The 24,348-nt window shown below is 36.8% G+C and overlaps 1 protein-coding gene across 6 annotated transcripts in view; it reads left to right on the forward strand.

The window, feature by feature from the left end:
- The window catches only part of DENND1B (DENN domain containing 1B), a 141,299-nt gene that overhangs the window by 50,243 nt on the left and 66,708 nt on the right, over positions 1–24,348 (forward strand). For 4 of the 6 annotated variants that reach the window (XM_085511129.1, XM_015869351.3, XM_085511130.1 and 1 more), the window contains 5 exons: positions 4,161–4,280; positions 10,543–10,612; positions 12,139–12,219; positions 16,441–16,494; positions 19,093–19,203. In XM_085511129.1, the coding sequence (XP_085367255.1) occupies positions 19,135–19,203 (69 nt within the window). In that variant the 5' untranslated portion in view covers positions 4,161–4,280; positions 10,543–10,612; positions 12,139–12,219; positions 16,441–16,494; positions 19,093–19,134. Of the gene's footprint in view, positions 1–4,160; positions 4,281–10,542; positions 10,613–12,138; positions 12,220–14,842; positions 14,903–16,440; positions 16,495–19,092; positions 19,204–24,348 lie in introns of all 6 variants that reach the window. The other 2 variants (XM_015869353.3, XM_085511128.1) reach the window with 1 other exon arrangement.

Genomic DNA, 24,348 nt, shown 5'->3' on the forward strand with positions numbered 1-24,348 from the left:
TTGGTAATTTTGATGGAAGACTGAGTGAGCATGCAGATATTCTTGTTGTTTTTGGTCACAACTCAAAATCGGTCCTAAATGGCACTGTCACTGCTTGACTCCTCAGTTTTTCATTGCTTTGATTTTCTTCTCCTTTGTCCCTTCCTCCATAAATACTTCTGGTCTCTCTTTCTGCTCCTCTGTTTTGGTTATTTTTCCCCTTCAGGTGGTATTTCTTCTATTGTTTGTACAGTACCTTTGTAGCTAAAACTTTGGAAAGTGTCTGTAGAGCTAATATGGAGATGACGATAAGTGCCTTATTGATTTCACCTACCGTGCCCACCCAGTCACACAGTAAGGGCTATGTTGCAGAGCATAATAAGTGGCTCTGCTGGGCATGCTGTAGGAAGATTTCTCATTAGCTGCAAAACATTGCTCAAGTATGTGAACTAGTGTGCATATTATTTAGCTCTTGAACTACTGCAGACAATGAGTGATGATAGTGAAAGCAGTATCATTTCTTCTGTCCTGTTCCTGGCTAAACCATTTCAATTGGTATTGCTGGTGTTTTGAGTATCAGTCTGTGGCTGTGGAGATGATTTGTGGCTCACACAAATTATTACTTTGAAAATCAACAGATGAGAATAGAAAGTACATAGCTAAGAATATATTTAATATTTCTGAAGCTGTATAGTTAAATTATAATATTTCCTGAACTCTTCAGTCACCCCAGTCAATCTGCAGGATGAATTACAAACTCTGAAATAAAGTAGTAATCTTGTACAACTGATTTTATTCCACTCTTTATCTCATTGTATTATACACGTCTGTAACATAAAATATGGGCATGTGAAGAAAAAAGTGTGTTATGACAGGAGGAACCCAAGTGGTGGAGTTGTGGATCACAGGGTGAGCTTGGAAAGTGGAAACAATATTTGCCATTGCAATGGAAGAAGATGGCTCAGCCTGGGGTCCATCAGCCTCTCCATCAGCTGGTACCTCCACCATGACATTGATTCCAGCTTGAATCTCTCTCTAATCTTTTCTCTGGTTTGGGGAGGATTAGGGTCAATGGTTGCTGTGCTTGACTTTTCAGTGTGATTTAGTTACAAAATACACAGAAATTTTTCAGTTTTCATTAGTAGCTGCCTGTAAGTAAGAACTGAGTAAGCTGAGCTGGTGAGTTGAATAAGAATTGGGCCTCATTGGCCAAGCGTATTTGCATGGCACATTACAATTCACTTTACTGGTAACTTTGTTCTGTTTAAAATATATTGATTGAAACCTTTTCTGCCATACATAATTTTTCATTGTTTGGAAACAACAAAATTGCTCTGAAATTCAAAGCCCTTTAGAAATTCCAAAATGTAAAGGGTGATTCCTTTCGAACACACTGTGTTTCATAAGCAGATAAATTTGGAAGAGCAATCTTAATTAAGAATTAAAGCTAAATGTGATGGTTAGACGTGTTGTTTTTCATTAGAAGAGATTTAATTTCTGCCTTAATCAGCTCTCTCAAGGCAGCCTTGAAATGCAGCCTGCACAATGGCTGTAGTGTAAACAAAAATGTTTAATACAGCTCTTTACCTGCTCCGTGTGAACCAAAGAGCCTTTTCTGTATTCTGCTGATATGAGAAAATTTTAAAAACTAGTTTTATTCATATAGTGAACTGTAATAGCCTTGAAAGAGCCCATTGTAGTCTGCAGAGTTAATAAGTGTTTACACACATTCTTTGCTATTGGTGATTTATTGTTGTTAAACTAAGATTAAATGTAAGCAGGCCATGCAGGAGCAGAAAGGAAGGAGAGGGGAAAAAAAAGCAAGACAGAGGAATGAGGGAGGAGAAGGTCACCAACAGTTTGCAGCAGCTTGCCTGTGCTGTCTCCCTGCAAGCGAGCAGGTCACTTGTTTTGATATAACCCCTAGGCCCGAGTTCTGCAATAGGTGTTGTGAAGCTTGTTCAGTAGATCCTGTGCTCCATTAGAAAGTACAGATAACTCTTTGGTTGGGGAATTGTGGAAGGTAATTATTGCACTTTACCTATGTTGATTTTCATGTTAAGGAAAGCTGGTAGAGTCATCTTTGCTGTGTTTCGGTAGCACGGCCGATGTCATGACTTGGCTTCAGATGCTTGAGTGCCATAGAATTATCTGCAACAGGTGTAATTAAAAATATCATGCCTGTGCTTCTTGAATGTATTGTGTCAAGTTTAGACACTGGTGTTATCTGTCAGTGTATCGAAATATCTAGCCATCATTAGCTTGTTTTTCTAAGGCTGGCATACAGTCAGTTTCAGTTCTGCTGAAGGGGGATGAAAAAGCAGGCCTCCTTGCTGCCCTCAGGTCCTGCATGGAGCTCTCAAATTAGCGACTTAAAATGAATTCGGGATTTGAAACTGTGGTGAGAAAATGTGCTGCAGATGGTTGGTCACTGGCTTTTGTTAGCTGTTCTTATGAAGCAAGTGAGACCAAATGCAGACTTCTGCGTTGTTTGTGGAGGTTCAGCCTTGGAGTTTTTCTCATCTTGAGCATCCGGAATGTGCTGCTTGCAGCTCTTCGTAAAGTCTGTGGGATGCAGCTTTCAAGCTGGGCTGTTCTCACACCAACTGTGAAAATGCTGTGTAGTCTCTCTTGAGGAAGTGGAGGGAAAATGTTGAGTTGGAGGTGGTGAGATGGCATTGGGATGCCTCCCGCTGGACTACCATAACTTGCTTGAGCTATTTTTAATAGTCTCAGAATTAAATCCTATTTGGTCTCATGTTTTAATCGCAGTACAGTAGTATATTCTTTGCCATCTTCCAGTGTTGGGAAGGGGGGAGATAATTAAGTGTAAGGAAGGACTCCTTACTGGTGTGAGGTTCTTTGGGCTAAGGAATTGTTTCTAAGTAGTAGTGGAACAGAGGCATATGGTATATGTGTACACAGTACACAAAAAGGAAAGCCTGCATAGTTGGGCATCTGTTAAGACAGCTTTTGTAAATCACCTATCACCTGTTTAGCTGAAGGACTGTACCCTGGGTAGACCACAGGATGTTGGCAGTGCTGCTGCTGGGGGACTTCACAATACCTGGCTGTGTGTTGATCTGAGGGTTTCAGGTGAGGAATAGGTGCCTCTATTCCTGAGAGCAGTGCAGAGATTGGGATAGAAAATGGCTTTATTGGCAGAGGAGTCACCATGTCATTGATGGCAGCATCCTAGTTATCCTGGAGAACCTGAAGAAATTAAGAACGAGTGAAAGCTATCAAGCATTTACTAACAGCAATGAGCATACCAGGTTGTTTGAGTTTACTGAAGATATTTAAGGAAAATACTTGCAATGAATTGAGCTTAATTACCTACCTTTAAAGAAAAAGTCTATTAACGATGGTGGATTTCTAATGATCGCATTGGACTAAAGGTATATTGTTCTGTTATTCATGCTCAGGACAGGGTTTTATTTCTCACTAGTTGCATGCTTGGAAGGGATGAGAGTAACTGGAAATGAGTGGGAGTTTGTGGAGTCTGGGCAGTGGCATCACTTGGCTGATCTTCAAGCTGTTCTCACAAATTAAGCATTTGCATGTGTCCCATTGTAACTTCTTTATGCCTTTGATCTCCTACTTTTCTTTCCTTCTCTTGGGTAAATGTTTGTTTTATTTTGATGGATGTTTTTTAGAAGCATACATATTGCAGGGGATAAATGAGGGAGAAAAGTGCTCTTAGTGGGAGGTGAAAGATGGTTCTCAAATTCTGAAAATCTTGTAATGTTGGTTATATCCCTTCTTGGTCTTTATGCCCCTGAACTGAAGTCACAACCATTTTAAGTCTATCCTTGTAATTCAGCAGCTGCCTCTTCTCATCTTTATTTTCCCTGCTCTGTGCCTTCTGTAACCTTCTCTTCTGTGTTGGGAGGGTCTGACCTACAGGCAGCCCTTAAAGCGTGAGCTCCCTGAGGTGGAGGTGGCCGGGTCTTGGTTGTGCAAAGATGGCAGCAGGCATCATGGATGAATGAGGGAACGGGGCTCTCTGGTGCCTAGGGAGGAGGCGGGGTGAAGGAGGCAGTGTGGAGAGGAGGGAAGAAAAGGATAAACACAGAGGAAAAACAGTGAGGCTTGAGCATGAAGATGCTGGAGAGCAGTGACTTTTATGCTACTGTTTTCTTTCATTTGGTGTTCTTAACGTTCTATATCTAATTTTTCAGGGTGTCCCAAAACCAAGTAGGACAGCATTTTACTTTTGTGCTCACCGACATTGAAAGTAAGCAACGGTTTGGATTTTGCCGTTTGACGTCAGGAGGCAAAGTCTGCCTCTGTATTCTGAGGTAAGCTGCTTGTGGGAAATTGAGAAGCGAATGTAGAAAAAATGTAACATGTCAAGAGATCTTAAGCTTTATATCAATGATTATTAACAATATATGTTACCGTTATCAGTGTGCTGTTTCTGTGCAATGTTGTTACCATTGATTTCAGATGAAAAGTGGCCCTCAGTTCCATTGGTTTCAATTTGGACAATGCAGGAACTTTACACTGTAGCTTTTACAGGCTTTGAGCATAAAAATGGATATTTTTAATTTTTAATGGGACTTTTGACAAGTATCCAGTGAATTTCACTATGTATGCACTGTTCTCTATTACTGTACTTGGAAGCACAGTTTTCAGGTATCATCCATCTTCATGCAGGAAACTCCAGGCTGAGATTTATAACCAATGTATAGTACGGCATTGTGGTGTAGAATTGACACTGAGGATTAGGAAATAGACCTCATTTAAATAGTTTGGTTTTCTTTCTGGTTACTCTCCTGTGAAGTAATAGGTTTAGTGATAAAGGGGGAAAAATTAGTGGTAAGCTAAAGCCTTTTTGTATTGTGCTTTTTTATAAGGCAAAATTGCCTTCAAGTGATCAAGTAATAACATGGCAGCATGCAGTACCTATGGAAATGAGGGCACCTTGTTTGGAACCTTCCTGACATACGGAGTTCTAAACTAATTCCAAACTATTGGTAAGAGGGTGTGCAATAGTGTTTTGGGGCAAAGGGAAAAACAAACGGATTTTGGAAATTAGTTGTCTCTCTCTGTGATCCCAATAATACTTCTGTAATAATGCTGAATGAAGTTTCAGTTCAGGATGTTGGAGGATAGGATACTTAACTCTTCTTACTGTGACATCTTTTGTTTATGTTTCTTATTAAGCATCATAGAGAACATACAAAATTTACGATTCTTAATCCTAACCTTGCCTGTCTAGCTTATAATTCTGCACTAACAAATCATAGAAACATAGAATGGCCTGGGTTGAAAAGGACCACAATAATCATCTAGTTTCAATGCCCCTGCTACGGGCAGGGTCACCAGTCACTAGACTGGGCTGCCCAAAGCCACATCCAGCCTGGGCTTGAACGCATCCAAGGGTGGGGCTCAAGTATGCATATTTAAGCACTGCCTATGGTATGGCAGAGAAAGATATACGTTCTCAGATGGTCTAAATTAAGGTATTTCTCTTAAAATTTCCACAGAGACATAAATAAGTTAGTAATTAGACAATGAACTGTTGCTTGACAGGAATAAGCAGGAAAACGATAAGCGGCAAGCTATAATTTTTCACCAAACTGCAGTCAAAACATTGCCTGTATTGCTTTTATTGTGATGATTTCAAATTTATTTTGCAACACCGAGTGCCTATCAGCATTAGCTTTATGGAATTGTACTTCTAGATTGGTGGCCCTTTCCTCTCTGGTTTATATGTTAGCTTGAAAGAGCATTTAGCTTGGATAGACAGAATGCACCAGTGTTTTCATTGAAGTGTTTTCGTATCTGGTCTTGTTTCTCCAAAATACATTATGAATGGCCAAGGGAAAGACCCACTAGCAGATTTCTATTGGTGTTTATTCTGTCTTCGCCTTGTTCATATTTGTTTATTTGAGATCAACCAATATGAAAGACATTTTAATGAATGGTTGCTGTCTTTATGAAGATTTTTGTACATGTGCAGTTGCTTTTTCTATTATATTATAAGAACTGTTTGAACTACATGCATCTGTCACAGATATCCAATAATCTTGATGTTTATATAAACACACAAATGCAGGCGTATAATAATGACATATCTGACTACTGCACATCTACCTATGTATACTCTTGTGTATCTCCACTAAGGAGAGGACTACATTTAAACTGCTGGCTGAGGCTTTAAGACAGACTAGAGACAGTCAAGTGTAAAATATGTAGCTGATAGTAGTACATAACTAAAATCTAAGTAGAAGTATCTTAAAGGAAAAGCAAGAACAAGCTAAGCACAGTGATAAGAAATTCTATAAAAAAATTTGTGTGAGTAAAAATTAGTGAGTAGGGAAAAGAATACAGCTTGTCTCTTGTGAAAAGCTTTTGTGGGTAGTATCAGTTCACGTGTTAACCTTTGCCAGACTGGCAAAGTATTGAGTTTTGAACTGAAAAGTGAAGAAAAGATGATTTGTACTGCAATTTTACACAACCAATGTAAAGCTGCTTATGAGATTAAGTTTTGTAGCTTATCTCTCTATAATTATAATTGATATATTATCTGAAATGATAATTAAAGGAAATTATCTTTGAATTTTCAGCCACGTAGTGCTAGGTTAAACTGGAGAATTTTAAGTAGAATATATACATGGGTTGTTGATGCAGAAATTCTGTAGATGTTTCATAGTTTTGTACACTTTATATCGACAGTAATGTGAACAGAGTTCTGAGGTCAGAATGTTCTGTCTGATTGCTGTGTAAGTGCTAATATAGTGAAATAACTATGCTTGATGTGGCTATCCCAGGCATTTTCATCTGAGGAAACTGCTTGTGTTATGGTATGGTCTAAAATGATCATACAGAATTTGTCTGTATTTACCAAATTCCGTGTTCAAATGAGTGCAAATTCCTAGTGAGATGAGAGAACCAATCTTGGATTGTTCTCCAGGAATGTGGTGTGATTCCTTTGCAATTCTTTTGGCTTGTTTGGTTCTCTCTATTTTTAAATGGCGAGGCTACTTTGTGTGAGGGTGTGAGGCCTGCTGTGTCACTTCCTTCTCCACAAACCATTGATTTCACATAGCCCCTAAGAGCCTGGGTACCGCAGCAGGAGTACTGTAACGCATTTTAGTTCTCACATTCCATACCAGATCTTTTACTCCAGTTCAGTTTTCTGTATGTTAATTTTGGCAGCTCAGAATTGAAGTGGTGCAATAGAAGTGTTAATGTTCGCTTTGAAATAACAGAAAGAAATTTGATTCTTTTGGGTATTGTTTCTACATATCTCTGCTGTTTGTAGTAGGAATAATGCTTTGAGTTTACACTGAATTGCTTTTGAATTACCAGAATAGTTCTAATATGAAATATATTTTATTTGACTGCTCTTTGTTTTATTAACAATCTTGAGGCTCTTGAATGGGAGGTTGACCTTATGTATCCAGAGAAATGCAAAATGCATCGTTAAAATTTTCAGTCTTAGATTTCATTAATTTTTACGACTGTAAAATTGTCACCTATGTTTCTAAATGAAATGCTATAATAAGGAAGACAGGTTTATGTGGTAAGTCTTTGTAGTTCTTCAGTTCAGGCCATGCTTGAAGCTTTCTCTCTCTTCCTTTAGGCAAATCCCTTAGAAGCAGAATGTTTCAATTTTACACATTTTGTGTCAATTTTCCAGACAGAAAAGTAGCCCCTAGACATTAGACATTTAGCTACGGAAAGGCAGTTTCCTTAGTTTTATTTGATTACTAGAAGTTAGATTCCTGCTGATAGTTCAGGACTGTTAGTGGTTACCTGACTATTTGACAGAAAACATTTCCTTTCCTTTATTTAACCTTTGACTCATGAATGTAAAAGTTTTATCAGAGCTATAGCAGAAGCACAAGTGAGGTGGAAGTCTACTTACTGCAACAAGGGTTATGCATGACTTTGAGTAAAGTCTGAGCTCCTGTCTTGCGGCTCATTTGGATTAAAAGAAAATGCTAAGTATGTTTCTAATTAGCCATGAAATATCTCATGCTTGTGTTTTCATGACAGGCAGCAGCTGTACTCTTAAAGACCACTGTATTCTAAAACAGGAAATTCGTGTCTTTTAAAACAGTCGTGTATATCTTTTGATATTCTTCTTTGTTGCGTGAAGAATCTTTTGTGGCAACTTTATAGGAATAGGAGGTTGCTGTATGTTTGTTTCTCAAAGGAGTGTTGTAGCACGCTGACTGCAAAGACAATGTGTACAATTAAAGAACAATGAGAAAGCAGTGATGTTCTCATTTAAGAATCCACATTCTTTTTATTAGATGAAGACAGATCTTGATGGTCTTTCGTGCTGTGGATGTTTTGATTTGTCTTAATTTTTCAGGTTTAAGAAGCGTGCTGAAATCATATTTACCTTGTATCTGTGGTGCTTAAAGGTTTACAGCAATTCTTTATCCGGCTTTTCAGCTTAGAAGGAAGCTGGCATTTTTAAACTATCTGCAAACAGTCTGTTTTTACAACACAGGTATTTGTGATTTTGTTATGTGTAGATACAGATGTGCATCATAAACCTCATCTTGCTAAGGAAGCAAGCTCATGTAAGAGTACTCTGGTCAGCATGCCTTACCCTGTGAAAGAAAAACCTTCCCTGGCTTTGTGCTCAGCTTCGTTAATTCCAAGTAATGAATTTGACCTCTTGTGTCTACTCAAAAATTAAATGTTAGTTTTCACAATAAGAGGGGAGCTGTGGTCATAGGTATGTGACAGAAATACTGTTAATACTTTATTGAAGGAGGAGCATTAACAGCATGCTGTTCATAAACGTTCATTACGAAAGACAAATGATCACATAAGATTTTAGAATATTCTGCAACAAAAAATGACATGCTTAGGTGATACAGCCAGCTACTGCTGAGGTGATGGCAAAACACTGGAAGGGCTTTAAATGATATAAATTACTCCTATGTCTAGGCTTATAAAGGTATTTTGCAGTTTGCACCTTGTAGCTCAACTTGGATGAAGTGGTTGAGCTGTGCTCTGACCTCTGCTGCAGCTGAAGGCTGGCAGAGCTGTCTGGTGGCTGAGATAGCTGCAGGGACTCTGGAGGTTGTGCCCAGCAGTTTTGTTTTTGTGTCCAGGATGAGGGAAATGTGATTTCAGATGGAGTTCCAAATGGCATAAAACTCCAAGACCAGTAGGTGTAGGAGCTGTTGCAATTAGTGTTTTAAAAGGGTGTACAGTGTTCAGGCCCAGAAGCAGTGAACGATTGTATGGAGGTGCAATTATGTATGCTTGCTCTTCACCCTAAGAACTGGAGTCTCTTTCTAGAGCCTTGCCAACTGCTTACTTTTTTGCTGGACAAAAGTAGCCTTGACTTCTGAACCGTCCAAGATTTCCTTTAGTGGCTTCCACTTCATTGCTAGGGGAAGTTTAGGTATAAAATGAAATAAAAATATTTCAGTCTTTCCTTCCTCTCCTGCTTGCATCGAAATATGAACAAGTTGTATTAATCATGCTTTTCATTTTAGTAATGTCTTTTTTTTTTTTTTAATTTGTGATAAAACTCTAAAAAAGCAACTGGAAGGTATCTAGTTTGTAAGTAAGGAGTGATATATACTTGTAATATCTGGTAAACTATGTATTACATCTGTATCATAGTCTTAAATATTACAATCTTGTAATATCTGGTAAACTACTTATTACATCTGTATCATAATCTTAAATAGTAAGTATGGAAAGCTCTGATGTCAAAGCTAAAGCTAACTCATCTATATGTAGATGACAAAAAAAGGCAATAATAACTTCTCATGCCCTTCAATTATGTCACATTTATCTTGGATTCTATTTAACTAATTGAGAATATAGCACAAATAAGGGTTGCAGACTTATGATAGGAACATTTGACATAGTGGTGTTATTGTGTTTACAGTGTTAGTAAATGCTTCTAGACCTTGCTTTATGTATAGAAATGACTTCATAGTGAGACCAATATTCTTGTATCTGTGTGGCATCTGTGCTGTTCTTTAGTGGTGCACAACTTGTCAGATATGGGCACTGGCTCTGCCCAGGTAGAAGGCTTGTGGCAGTCAGCCCAGGCACAGCAGAGAGTGGAATATCAAAATGGTAAGTAAAATTGCCTGTAAAAAAACTACTGAAAGCTGTAACAGTAGAAGACAATGGGAGTGTGATTTAGAGGTGTCTGACAGTGCTTAAAGTGTGTGGTTTGTTTTTTTTTTTTTGGATGCATTTAGAGTAATGAGAAGAAAAATATTATAAGATAATGTACAGGTACATGGGACTTAAAGTAGATTTCACCTTACCTTGTAAAGTGAATAGGCATACATAGTGGATGTGAAGTACTGTGATATCAGCTTTTATTATAAAGCGAAACCCAAGTGTTACTAAATAGGTATGCTTAGTAGATATGGTGTGAAGAGGTAGAGCTTTGCTACAACCTGTCAGTGATTTACCATCAAACTGAAATTTGTGAGGAGCAGGTTTGTAAGCATTTTATATGTAAAAATACAAAAACATTTTATGGTAGATTTCATAAGCAGTGGAAAAATACACTGATACCTTATTCAATTTCTTTTTTTTTTTCCTCTCTTCTTTTAGTTACCTACCCTGGTTTGAAGTGTACTATAAGCTTTTAAATACTCTGGCAGATTATTTGGCTAAAGAACAGGTAATTATACATTTTATGTACTATGTTTCTTTGTGGAAAAGATTTTGCAGTAGTAACAGTGACCAAATAATGTTCAGTATTTCAAGTGCTATAAAATGATGCTACACTCATTTATTTTATTTTTAGTAAAATTTAGGAGCAAGTCATTAAATTTGTTGTACTGGAATTCAAACAAGTGTAAATGTTGGGCAACCACTATCACTTGAATATCACATGGATCTTAGAAAGCTGCTGAGAATCTACCTTTCTGAAGTGTCAGTCTTAGTATAAACAAGTCCTGGGTGAAGTGTGAGCTAAGTGTTACATCACTGGAGAACTCTATGATGCATTGATTGTAAACTGTAGATTTCTGGAGCTATCTGGTTATCAGTTACAAACACCTTTTTTTCAGAACTGCATAAAATATGATGTACTGTTTCACCCTTCACATTAACTAAAAACTACCTCTCGTAATTCTGTCATCCCAACTAGCAAGACAAAATTGCTTGCAACATTTGGTCAAGAATCATGATAGTTTAGTTTGCATATTCATGAGCAATTAGATGTATTCCAGGATTATGCAGGGAAGGAAATAGTGGCATCTGTCTTTATAGGGAACACAGTAGCCGTATCTTTCTGACTTAACTATATTAGATGGTAATTTAAAAAAGAAAAGGCATCAATGAATGGCCATATGCTGTAGACTGGGAAAACTTGTCTCTTAAGAGTATATGAACTATAGATTAAGCAGTTATTATACGCTGTAGTAAATGGACTTTATGATGATACTTCATGTAATAAATAAAAGCATCAGGAGTTTTAGATGCTGGGTTAGTTAAATGTATGTTAAATGCCTTCTGTATTTGCAGTCTTATCACTAGTATTCTGAATCTTTAAACTGAGCTTTGTATTTGGCTCTCATGTCTCTATAGCAGTAAAATTATTATTAAGGATATATTTAACCTTAATAGGAATAGGAAGGTAGGAATCATTTTCTGCTCTGCTTACTGTTGAATGGTTTTGGCATTGTACAATCACTTTAAGATGCCAGATTAAGGTTGTTGTGCTGTATACTGAGGAGTCTGTTGTGATGATAAGAAAGTTTTAGCTGCATGTGGATGTATGTACTTAATTGCCCTGCCTCATGCCATATATGCTGCTGAGGAGGCTGTTAGAGGCTGTTGTCCTTTCCCAGGCACTATGTGACCAAGAGTGTACAATTCAAGCATAGCTGCCTATTTAACAAAGCTTTCATTAAATGAATATCATGGCTGACTCTTTTAGGAAGAGAATACCCAAGATGCACAGCCTAAGTAGCCATTTTAATGCTATTTTCAGTTGCACATATTGTAATTAATTTATGGAGTATATGGGGGAAAAAGTAACAATTGACTTGATTACTTCATATTTAAATACTTTCATGGGAGATAGCAGTTGTCTTTCTCACTAAATATATACCTGTATATATATAAATGGTTTGACATGAAATAAATTGTTATAATTCTTTTATGTGGAAATTAATTACTTTTAAAAAATATTCCCTATAGGAAAATGACTCAAACGATTTGTTAAAATCGTTGTATAGCCATCCTGTGCCAAAGGCAAACGCTTTAGTCAGTTTAAGTGTGGTAAGTATTCTCTGCATTATTCCTATTTCTGTTGCCCAATTTAAAAAGCCTAACAGTGGTTAAAACAAACCTTTTGTAAACACTGAACTTACATTGTTTTCCATCATTAAGTGGCTTGGATAATCTTTTTAACCTTCCATTTTTTTTCTGCACAGTTTAGTTTCTCTCTGTCTGAAGTTGTTCTCTTAAAGTCAGTCAAAAAGCAACAAATTGGATTTTTGCTCTATGAATGAAAAAGGAAACTTAAGTGGGACTGTGGGATCTAGCCTTGCTAGAACTGCTTCTTTGTGCTTCTATCTCTTTCTTGTAGATAATTTTTGTTTCTCCAGCTGTGAATTAGGATACACACACTCTGTTTTTTTGCTTCTTGTGCCAGAGTAAGTGGCATTAGAGAATTGGAAACAAGTTTGTGTAAGCTTTCCCATCTTCCTGTTCTGTCTTCCCAGGTTTGCTTGATCATGTGGTTATACTCTTCTCATTTTTCCTAGAGTATTTACTGCATTACATAAAGCTGATAGCATAGGTAGAGGTGAAGGAATGTGCCTGTGCCACAATACTTGGTGCACTGATGCTTTGGTATGTGGCACTGGATGTTCTCTGTATGGCATGTTGGTATTGCCATGGGAACATCAGCGACCTTATTGCTGTTATAATTCCTGATGATGCTAACAGAAAAAGCGTATGAAGCTGTGCTTATATACATCTGTAGAAGCCATATCAAACATAAAGCCATTCTTCGTGTCCATGGCTTCTGTTGAAGTAACTGTGTGCAAATAACAGCTGGATCATCAGTTTGCAGGGCACAGAAAAAACTAATATTAAGTCTTCCATTACTTACTGAAGGTTCAGTAAATTATTGAAACATCTGTTCCTCCTAGAGGGGCACAGAAAAATAGAGAGGAAACAACTACCCATAGTTACTTACTTTAGCTCCTTAAAATAACGCCGCTTTCACTTTGATTTCTTTTCAGATTTCACTTTCATCATGCTTTTTTTTTTTTTTTTTTTTTTTTTCTCCAATAGTCTATAGAACCCTAATGCTGTTATTCTTCGAACAGTAATAATCCTCTGTGTCTTCCAGTCTTGCATGGTGTTTGTCACTGGGACACACTGCTGTTTCTTGAGGCTACAGTTGAATTTTTTTTTTCTATTGCTTTGCTGTGTGTGTATATATGGATGTATATATGTGTGTGTATATATATGTACATATGTATATTTGTTTATTTGTTGTTGTCATTATAACAAATGTTATTTTTCAGTAAGTAACAAATTTAAAATGATTTTTTTTCAGAATGGAAGTATTATATCCTATCAACCTACAGCAGTACCCTTTTATATATGGAATAATCTTTTGCAATTGATAACTGCAGTGTTATAACCAATTCTAATTTGGAAGTCATGAAACACTTTGCAACATTCTTTAAAAATCCTCCTGTGTTTCAGTAGGACATACATTTTTAAGATTTTTTTCCTTTTGTTTCCTGGAAAGCTTTGCTGTCTATTGCTGTCAGTGCTGTGTTTCATCTTGTACAGAGCTTTCCTATCTCGAAATGAATGTTGTGGTGAACTTTGGAGTGGAGGATCCAACCAGCAACATAGGGATGACAAATTGCTTGCAATTAAGTTGATGCTTGCTGGTTTTATTTCAATATTAGTTGACGTTAGAATTTATTTTTTCTCAGCTGTCTCTTGTTCCCAGTAGTTAGTTCCATAAAAGAGTTTTGTTATCTTTTTAGCTGAACAATGCTTATCCAAATGCAGGCTGGTTGCCAAACGCTTGGCTGCAGGCACAGTTGAGCAAGTACTATGGGTTCAGGCAGGAAAAAGCAGGATGGAGTAGCATCCCTTGAATCAAAATGTGTTTTGGATCTTCAGGCATCTATTTTCATAAGCTCTGTGCTGCAGGGAGTGGGGAAATGTTTGTGGCCACTTTCAACTCTAACTTTGCATGTCAAGCTTTTTATATGTTGGTGTCTCTTTCTTGCTTCTTGTGTATTGTAAATAGGCTGGAGTGGAACAGTCAGTGGTCATTGACTTAAAAAGAAGCTAAAGTCTGAAAAATAATTGTAGGAATAACAGCATGAGGTTGTCTTTCATTGTGCTAGGATGAGTCTAGTTCAAATTTCATGATGTAGAATTAAAAAGATTCATCTCTCATTTACTCAGATATGCAGAGTAAGGCTCATAGACATTGAACTAGGATTTAAATGGCAGACTACAATGGTACTTACAGTTACATGTGTATAATCATGCATAAAATATGCCAGTATCCAAATGCATGATTTTTCCCAGTAATCCTTGGTAAGTAGGACACCAAAATGCCTTGATCCAGTTAAGGACCACGTTCTCTTCTTGCACCGCTGTCTTGTTATGAGCAATCATTGATTCTATGAAACCTAAGCTTTCTATTTCTTCCATTTAACCCATGGAGGGCCAAGAAAAGTGCTTTTTCATTTGTTGGAAAAGTTAGCTAAGTCAAGACTGAATTCAGATGGGGATGGAGCATATGAAATAAAGCGTATTTTCAGAACGTGTTTTAGACCTGAGAAGCATTAGAGTCATCTTTGCTCTATTGGTTGAAAAGCTAAAAAATGAATTCAATCTTTCTCTCGTATTGCATAAGAACCAAGAGATGATTTTTGCAAGTAAGCAAGTTTTGAAAAATCAGCCTTGCATTGTGTCGGTGAGTTTAAAAGGTGCTATCTAAAACCTATTGTAATTAAAGTCGTAATTACTTGCTATAGGATATATTTTCTGATTTCTGGCTTATTTATACTTATCCCTTTGGAAATTCTGCTATTGTCTATAGCCTAAAAGAACAGCATTAACCTACCCACTCTGTTTGAACCAATCTAATTTCAGAGCTTAACCAAAATCAAACTCTTCAACTTAACAAAATATACATTTTTCTAGTTTTCCTTTTTTACAGAAGACTATACAGGACAGCAACTATTAATTTACTATGTCTTTCTTCTTGAGGGAGTTCTCAAAGATGTGCAAGGACTTCATACTATGTTATTTTTGCTGCTTTATGGTTCTTGATGGCTACAGTAATGTGTCATTGCTTCTCATAGCTCTAACTTCCTTTTCTGTTCAGCAAGTGAAATATTACTAACTTAATTATGAATAATTTCTACTCCAAGTTATTAAATTCATTAATCAGAATGTCTGTTGTTAAATTTTCTGCAACCTTATAACATATAGGAAACAATTTTCTCATTGTATGCTTTAAGAACTTACTGCTTTTATCTGAGTATTTTCCTGTTCCTGACTACAGAAAAGACTTGGCTCTTTTTTTTTTTCTTTTTTTTTTTTTTCCAGTTGATCCAAAACAATATCCTGGAATGTCTTGTGCAGATGGAATGATATCTTTTCTTTTTTAAAGACAGAGATGGTTTTTTTTGTTATTTTTTCTTTAAGCTTTTGCCAAATGACCCAATACGTGGAGAATATTTTCTATTATGTGTATCAAACTGGTTTAATAAGAGCTTCTTACACAGAGTATTTAGTATTGATATATTTTTTTGCTTGAACACAAGACACAATATTTTACAGGCATCTTTTTTTTGTTGAATCTTTTTCAAGTTTGACTTAAAAACTGTTTTTGTTCTGCTAATAAAAATATACGGTATAAAAACAATTATCTTAAGAAAAAAGTAACAAAAGCTAAAAATTCAGTGATCGTAGCATTTACTTAATATGTACTTCAAGGTTTTTTATCTTTCAAGATTTAGACTAATTACGAAAAATATCTTAAAATTATTGAGTTAAATCTGTATTTGACTACTAAAAGCACTGGATTAAGGAGAACAATTTAAACTACATCTGTTTTCAGTTTAGTGCATTTTATGTTTATGTTCTAAATTGCCTCAAACATGAGATTATAAAATTGTGAATGTTTTTCATAAATGATTATAGAATGTCAAGCTGTCAGACATTGGGTTTGTTAGCACATTTTTGATTAGTAGATGTTTGGAAAGAGACGAGGCTGTATATTAAGCAGTAATATCACTGTTCTCATTAATGTGCTGTGCTAAGGTAGAAATTGTGATTTCATGATGTGATCTGCTTAGTTCTTTGTCTGTTGATGGTAAGAATCCTATTGGTAATGTGGCTGTTTGCTTAAACAAAGATGGGGTTGGAAATCCTAAATGTGGGATATTTTAGAAATAATTTTAGTTGCTGTGTACATAAATTGTGTTTTTTTCCCCCATTGATTAGCACTTGTATTTCATTACTCCTGATATAACTGGATTGCCAACAATCCCTGAAAGTGTAAGTATTCTTTTTCTTTTTAAGAGATTTGAAAGTATAAGCCTCACTCTTTGAGAAGGGCTGTACTCTGCTTTTATCAATAGATGTTTTTTTTCTAGACTGTTTTTAGAATATGATTGATGTCTATTATTATAACCTTTAGCTAGTAAAGTTATTCTTGCATGCGTTGTTAAAGCATTATACAGGGCATTTTTGAGCCTTGCTGTCTGCCTTTTGTTCATAATTACTCTGTTTGTTTGCATTTATGGAGTTTATACGTATGCAAAACATATTCTACTTACACGGCTAGTATTGTTTGATTACCTGCCCTTTAAACAATGCTTTGCTAAGCTGCAAATTTAGCTATCAAGATAGGCAGTTTTTTGTGTAAGAAGGTATTGTTTCACGTGCTGTACCTGCTCGCATATGGATGGTAACCATACCCCAGAAAAAATTATTGCTATTTTTTAATGATGTATTTTGATCTGTGGAAGTCGAATTCTTGGTAGTGCTACAGTACAAATACAAAATGTAAGATCGTGTCCTCTAAGATGTGTTTAGATAGAAGGTATTTAATTGGTTGTTATCTGATTTTCTGCTTTAAATTGGGAATTGATCAAGGCTTTATAGGTTTGGATTTTTACACTTTCACATGACTTTCAGAAGATAGTTAGCTGTTTTGGTGGCTGTGGTGGGCTCACTGCATTACAGACACACCATCCCTGGGGTGCAGGAAGGTTTAGAGGAAAGGCAACAGGGCAACATAAGCACAGGCTGAGAAGCCCAAACCTGCAAGGAGTGGGAGGGTATTCCTAGCAGGGCTTCAGCTCAGTCGTGAACTGGTGGCAGGGCACCCAGGGAAGATGCTGGGGTCTTGGGATGAATCAGAAGTCTGTGTTAAGTTGCTGGATTGGGATGAGAGGGCCCACAGTGAGGGTGGCTCTTTGGTCAGGAGAAGGATTAGTTTTTATCTGTTTATTTTCGTCTGTTTCACTGTATAGGATGAATTCCACTGTTTGTAAGCAATCTCCTGTTGTAACTTATTTGGTCTCGTACTAGAGCATAGCTTTGGAGGCTAGGAGGTATTTAGTATGCTTGTCTTGGAGAAAATGGGGAGGTTTCATTTTGAGTTTCTGGGTGAGTGAGGTTCTTGTGATGGTGTTGCTGTGGATGTGCTCTGCTGATTCTGGGGGAGAAATGTAAAGTAATTGTCAGTTTATGTTTTTTAAATTTGTTTATGAAATACCTGCCCTTCCAGTATGTTCAAAATATTGGAGGGTAGAACATGTAGGAGTTAAGAGGTGAGATAGATATAGTAAATCAGTAATACAATGACTTTCCCTTGTTCATTGCTCTAAGTCTCACAAACATCTGGAGCAATATCTTTTCAGTTCTTGTGCAGACATAACTGTGACTGACTCCCAGAGAAATGTTGCTTCGTAGAAGATGGCAAACTTTTTCACCACAGCTTGTGCAGTACAGAATCAGCGTGTTGTTATCATCTAAAATGTAAAGGCTGTCCTAGATGAGGGGGACTCAAATTACCACTGCACATCAGGCTCTGACAACCCTTTAAAGGGAATGCTTGAAGGACCAGAGATTTTTTAGGTGCTGCATTTGTTGTCTTAATGCTCTCTGGTTAGCTTCCAAATATCTATGCAGAGTAGACCAAGAGTAACTCCATGCTCTGTGTCTATGAATTAATATTACATTTGTGAATTGATGTAAAACTGCTTAATTCATTGGATCGTCTGTCATTTCTTCTCAAAAACTCTCATTTGATATTGAAGTGTATCCAAAAAGGTGGTGAACCTTCTGGTTGCCATTCAGACTTTCCCTCAGGTTAGGATCCCCTAGTTATGGCCTGCAAGGAGCTGGACCAGCAGCTGTTCAGCAGTGGCTCTGGATCACACTGCATTCCCTGCGTTGTTGGTAGCAGCCATGTCACTGTTCTGAACCTCAGGAGCACATGCTGCCCTCAGGCCTTCACCCCTTTGCCATGCACTCGTTGTCTTTCTGGGCTAAAAGCCCTCGCTGTCTGTGCTGACTGCATATCTAGTGTAGGCTGGGTTTCACTGTTCCAGCTCCTGTCCTTGGGCTGATAGGTGCCGATGGTGGGCTCTTACATTAGCATTCAGGGGTATGCTGTTCCTGAGAGCTGTTTTTGAGGGTTTTTATTCCCAAAAAGCTGGTTTGGTTTACTTGAAGTAGAATAAAACGTGCTCACTTTGGGAGAACCTGGCAAAACATAGTGGTTTTCTTGTCATAACTATGGGGGAACAGTTACTGTGGTTCTGGGGGATCTGTTCCTGGGCTGGAAGTTGTAGTTAATAGCATACATTGGTATCTATATACCACATTTTTTAGTCTTTGAGATTTGGGCTAATCTAAATTCAGAAGTATAATCAAATGAGCAAAATAGTGACTTACTCCAAAGCTAGATCATCACCAGCTTTAAAATTCAGTTGATTATTTTTAGAGCATATGCATTTTAATGCAGAGTTCCTTAATAGCTTTATTTTCCACCAATTAATTGGTCGAATCTTTTAGTACACACTGTATTAATGTTACTTAGCTACCACTGTTGCTATATTGTTAACATCTTATTTATTTAAACAGAGAAACCTCACTGAGTATTTTGTTGCTGTGGATGTGAACAACATGCTGCAACTTTATGCCAGTATGTTGCACGAGAGAAGAATCATTATTACCTCGAGCAAACTAAGCACTGTAAGTACTTCACACGTCTCCTTTTCAGTAGAATATATTGAACGTCTCACAAAATGACCTACAGACCTTTGTGGTTTTAGATATGTTCCATGTGTACTCATAAGACAATATCTACTTACTTCTCTGATATATGGTTTTAGTCTGCCTCTTGAAGTACAAAAGTCTGATTTATATAAGACCTACTCAGATACATTAAGTCAGGTTAATTATTTTCCTTATCAGTAGATGAGAGTTCTTTAACTCTCCTGAGCTCATTTCTGTGCCTTCTAGCCTAAAAAGAATTCTTAAGGGCTATTATAAGATCTTTATTATTCACTTGTGGCTTATTCCATTGGAACTACTTGAAAGAAATCAAGGGGCCATAATAATAGCTGCTATCCTAACCTGGTAATAGGTAGATTCATCTTTCTTAGAGTGGTTTGGGAGTGCATACTGTAATAGCTCTGATTTGGAGCAGCTCTTCAGACTTATAATAGCATACAACTCAAAATAGCATTTTATTATTATTAAAGGATTTAGACTACTGCCACATTAAGATGTTTTTCTTTTTTTTTTTTTTTTCTTTTACCTTTGTAGACTACTTACTAAAAGCACGTTGCATTTCATTTTGAAACTATATCTAAATATTCAGGTGTTAATTCTTTTTTTTTTTTTTTTAAATATTTTTGGGATCTTACGAGGTTTTAAATTTCACTGTATTTTGAATATGTTCCAAATATTAATTTCTTATTACTGTGAGACTGTTGCTTTATAAGCTACTTTTGTCATTGGTTTTATTTGCTACACACATTATTGGGCTTGTTAAGATCAGTCTTCAAAAACATCTTACATTTTTCAAAAGTACCCTTAAAACATTTTGTTTTATGTTGTTTCTGTGGTGGGAAACCAGTGTTATATTTCTGGGCACTACTAATTCTACTACCCAATAAGTGAACGGTTGTTTTTCAACACATAGGCACAAGTTTGGGTATAGTTTTAAAAATTCATACTTTTAAAGACATGCAGATGCTGATTTCCAGTGTGTGTGTATAAGGAGTGAGAAATGTTGGACTACAAATAGTGGATTAAGAGCCTTTTAATTTTCTTTTTTTTATTTTTTTTAATTCCTCTTTTTTTTAAGAGCAATTTGACAGAGGATTAAGATCCATCATAAAAGGCTGACAGTTTTGACAATTCTAGATGTTGGCAATTGAATAACACTTGTATATACATGAAGAAATTTATATGTATTATAGTCACAGTGATTCTTAAAATTGTGTGTATATAAATGTAATACATATCTCTATACAGTTTATTTAATCTATAGGCTATTTAATATAGAAAAAATATGCTATATATAAAATACATGCTACATTAGTGATTATTTGCAGAATGTGGAAATAATTGTCTACGTTAATTAGGAATGAAAGAAACCTGAGGTCATATAATCAGAAGCCAAAAGAACAACTGTAAAACAAGAGGTGAATGAATATGTTCAGCCTTGAAATTGCCATTCTATGATATATGTTTTATGTGCCGAAGATTTTACTCTATCTTAAGAGATTTCGGTATTCTTTCTTTTATTTTTTTTGGAACTGGCCATGGGAAGACTTGGGCATTGAAATAGAGTAATAAGGTGACCCTAGTGGGCATAGAGAATTTCAAAGGAAAGCCTTTTCCAAGAACCTGGCCTAGTAAAAATTAAGTATTCTAATATTATGTAAGTTATAGTTAAATGAAACTACTGCTGTTATACAGCCTTTTCAGTACTGGACTAGATAAATTATTTTTTATTTTCAGAAGCGAGATATGATAAAAACAAATGAGTAGTGCTGGATTATCAAGAGTTTCAGTGAGAACCTGCTTAACTCTTTCGTAAACAGAGCTGGAGCGATGCAGAACAATAGAATTTAAAAAGCAAATTGAGCACTTCTCAGGATCTGCTCAAAGAATTCACTTGAATAGCCAAGAATGTTTAAATATGTTTTGTACACGTTTCTTCTTTAAAATGTTGGAATACTTTATGCAGTACAAGGAGGCAAATGGCTTGTATGCTAGCTTTATGCTGTTTTGCTATTTTGTATACAAAACACAGCAGGTTATTTAGTGTAGTGAGAGCTGTACTTCAATTTTCCTAAATTACGGCTTGATATGCATAGCACTCTTTTTGAAAGAATGATCTTTTCTAAGTCCAACTTTCTGTCAAGGGAGTTGTGCCTTATCTTTGAGGTTAACTGAATACCGAGTGTTTAGGTCAGTTCATGGGGATTGGGTTGTGATTTGACCTACCAGTTATCAGCTCTGCTTTGGTTCACTATCTCACAACAGGGACTGATAAAGAAAAAGGCATAATTCAAGGCCATGTTTAGCTTTTCCTCATCCTTGTTGAGGGGAGGAGGGAAGTGTAGGGAGAAGGGTAGAAGATTGTATGTTTAGCATTGCTGCCCTGTGAATTTCATGCTTTCATTATTCACTTAAGGGATCAGTCCTGGAAAAAGGCAAAAGGGAGAAAGAAGGATGCTTGTTCAGAATGGTTTACTTCATTGGAAAAGGGAAGTACAGAAAAAAGTTTATTGTATTAAGCTGTTGAGTAGTATTTTAAAAAAATAAATAAATTACCAATTTATCTGAAGGGGCTTTCAGATATTGACTGATTTCTCAGATTATGTTTTATTTTAGCCAAGCATACTTTCTTTTATAAACATCTCATATTTACAATTGTATGTATTTTTTGCATCTGTCTTTAAACTGTTTATATCCCTTTAAATACTGCTTTGATGGAGATATTTGTCTACTTGCCATGCCAATTACTACAAAGATATAAGTGGAAACTTCCCACTGCTCCTTTCTGTCATAGCTTCTGGGTCATTATTTGCCCTAACTGTTGATTCTTTTATTAGCTTGACTTTCCAGCCACTTTAATAATGTGATTATCACCAACCTCACAGCTTGCTTCAGGCTTAGTGTTATAGTGAGACAGATCCAGCTAGCCTGAGGATTATGCTGTGTAAGATGTGTTTGCAGCAAAAATTGCCGTTTCTGGCTTGTGAATGGTAAACTCAGAAAGAGGAAACAAATTATCTGGCTTTGAAACATACGAAAGAATGAATGAATGAAACAAAGGAATTGATTTATTCACAGAGCTGACTGTTGTTTCATTTAACCGCAAAAGGAAGACCTTTCATAAATGTCATACTGCATATTCTTGCACAGCACCATTTCCTCACACATCACAACATCTGCATGTATTCTTTTTAGGTGCGTGAAGCTGTAAGAGTTTCAGTACAGTAAGTTTTCAAATTAATCTCACTATAAATTATTAAAGTGCTGGGGAAGGCTTTTCCAGGAAGGCTGAACTACAACATCGATTTTATGCATGCTGGAGGCAGGCCCTAGATGTTGAGGCCCCAAGTGCACCTGCTGTGGTAGTCTACCAGAACATCATACCATACTCTCATGTATTCAAAGCAAAGGAATAAATCATGATTTTACAACAGTGCATCAGTTGACTTATTGCTGTTTTGTGACCGGAGGTAGGAAGGATTGCTGTTTAAAGCCATGTCATTGGTTCTCAAGTCACTCAAGCATGAAAGCTTGTCATATGCCTCTGTAATTGTACCTCACCAGCCTTCCTCTAACTAGTCAGCTGGGGCTGCGCGTTTTGTCTCAAACACCCGGCTGGCCAGTATCTGACAGGAGCTTTCTCATCATCCTGTCAGTAATATGTTAACTAGAGTGTATCTTCTGCGGCCTGCAGTGGCAGGTGGAAAGGATGCTACACTTTAAAGCAAATGTCTAAACGTTATCTCCATTTTGACCAATATTTGTTTTAGGTAATATGAGTCTGATGTGTCAGAGCACTGTGGCTCCAGTGTTCTGCTTTGTGCTAGCATCATTGGTGCTCCCTGTAAGAAAGAATGTAGTTGTCGATAAAAGACGGTTGTTTTTTTTATGGAAGGGCACTGAAAATCATCTGCACACAATGTACGTTTGTGGAAGTATTTTTACTGTTGCTTATATGTAAAGAGAGCTTTGTGCAGTTCCACTCGGTCATGCTAGCTGGTCTGAGCGGTAGTTGCCTGTTCTTTGTTTCCATTGCCTTTTTGGGTACAGTTGTGCTCTCTGTGGTCACTTGGGCACTGAGAAGTTGAGGATGCTCCTTGGTGAATGTGATGCAGGAGAACAGCTGAGTGGGAGGCCAAGCAATTCTCACTTGAACATGTTATTTTTATGAATCACTTCAATCCTTTTACATCTGACACAAAATCCAAGATTCTGGAGTTGATTCCAAAATCCTTATGTCTCAAAACAGTAGGACTATCAACTGATTCAGAAAACAGCTGTGTTGCTTTATCTCTCTTGATTTAAGTTTCTCTGCGGTGTGTGTGTTGCAGATTGCTGGGTATACTTAGGAAACAAGCCAAGCAGTGCTTTGTGACTGGGCCAGATAGCTGAGGTGTTATTTTTTGGAATTCAGTGCATGTTAATATGGAGCCCAGAAAGACAGGCTTTCATTTGGATTTTTATTGGAGTACAAAGCTGGCTATTTGTGGAGATGCTTCTCCACTGCAAAATAAAGAGTCAAAACAGTGAAAGAATTGGCTCTGTACAAGCCTTCCATGTTGGGGAAAACTATGGCATTGTATTTGGAACTGTCATACAGTTTAGTGACAGCGTCATGTTTCCTTATGCTGGGGTGATACTCCCAGTTCTAATTCAACCACCAATAGCTACAATTTGTTTTTTCATTCTGCCTTCAGTGTAGTTGTGATTTCATCTGAAAACATACTTTCTTTTTCATAGATTGATTTCAAATAATGCTGTCCCAGTAATTAAAAGAAAAATATATAGACTTGAAGTGAAATTCTTATTTCAAATTCCTGCAAGGTAGTACATTGTGGGCAGAGATGTGTTAAGGGCTAAATTTAGTTCTTGGAAAATGGAAGCGGGTAGGAATTTATCATTAACTTGCAAAGCAGCACAGATATTCTGCTGATACTTACTGAGCTCCCAGAAGTATTGTTAGAATTCATTCTGAAACGTTAGGTCAATTAGATCATTTGGTCTGCTCACAGAAGAGTGGCATTTAATAATTAAGAGTTCAGGTATGAGCAATCTATAATGAACTGGCCATTGTTGAGGTAAGTTGGCCGGAGGTGGGTGCTG

The sequence above is a fragment of the Coturnix japonica genome, chromosome 11, assembly GCF_054131305.1.
Source record: "Coturnix japonica strain WE chromosome 11, WE-NBRP24, whole genome shotgun sequence".
NCBI classification, from domain to species: domain Eukaryota; kingdom Metazoa; phylum Chordata; class Aves; order Galliformes; family Phasianidae; genus Coturnix; species Coturnix japonica.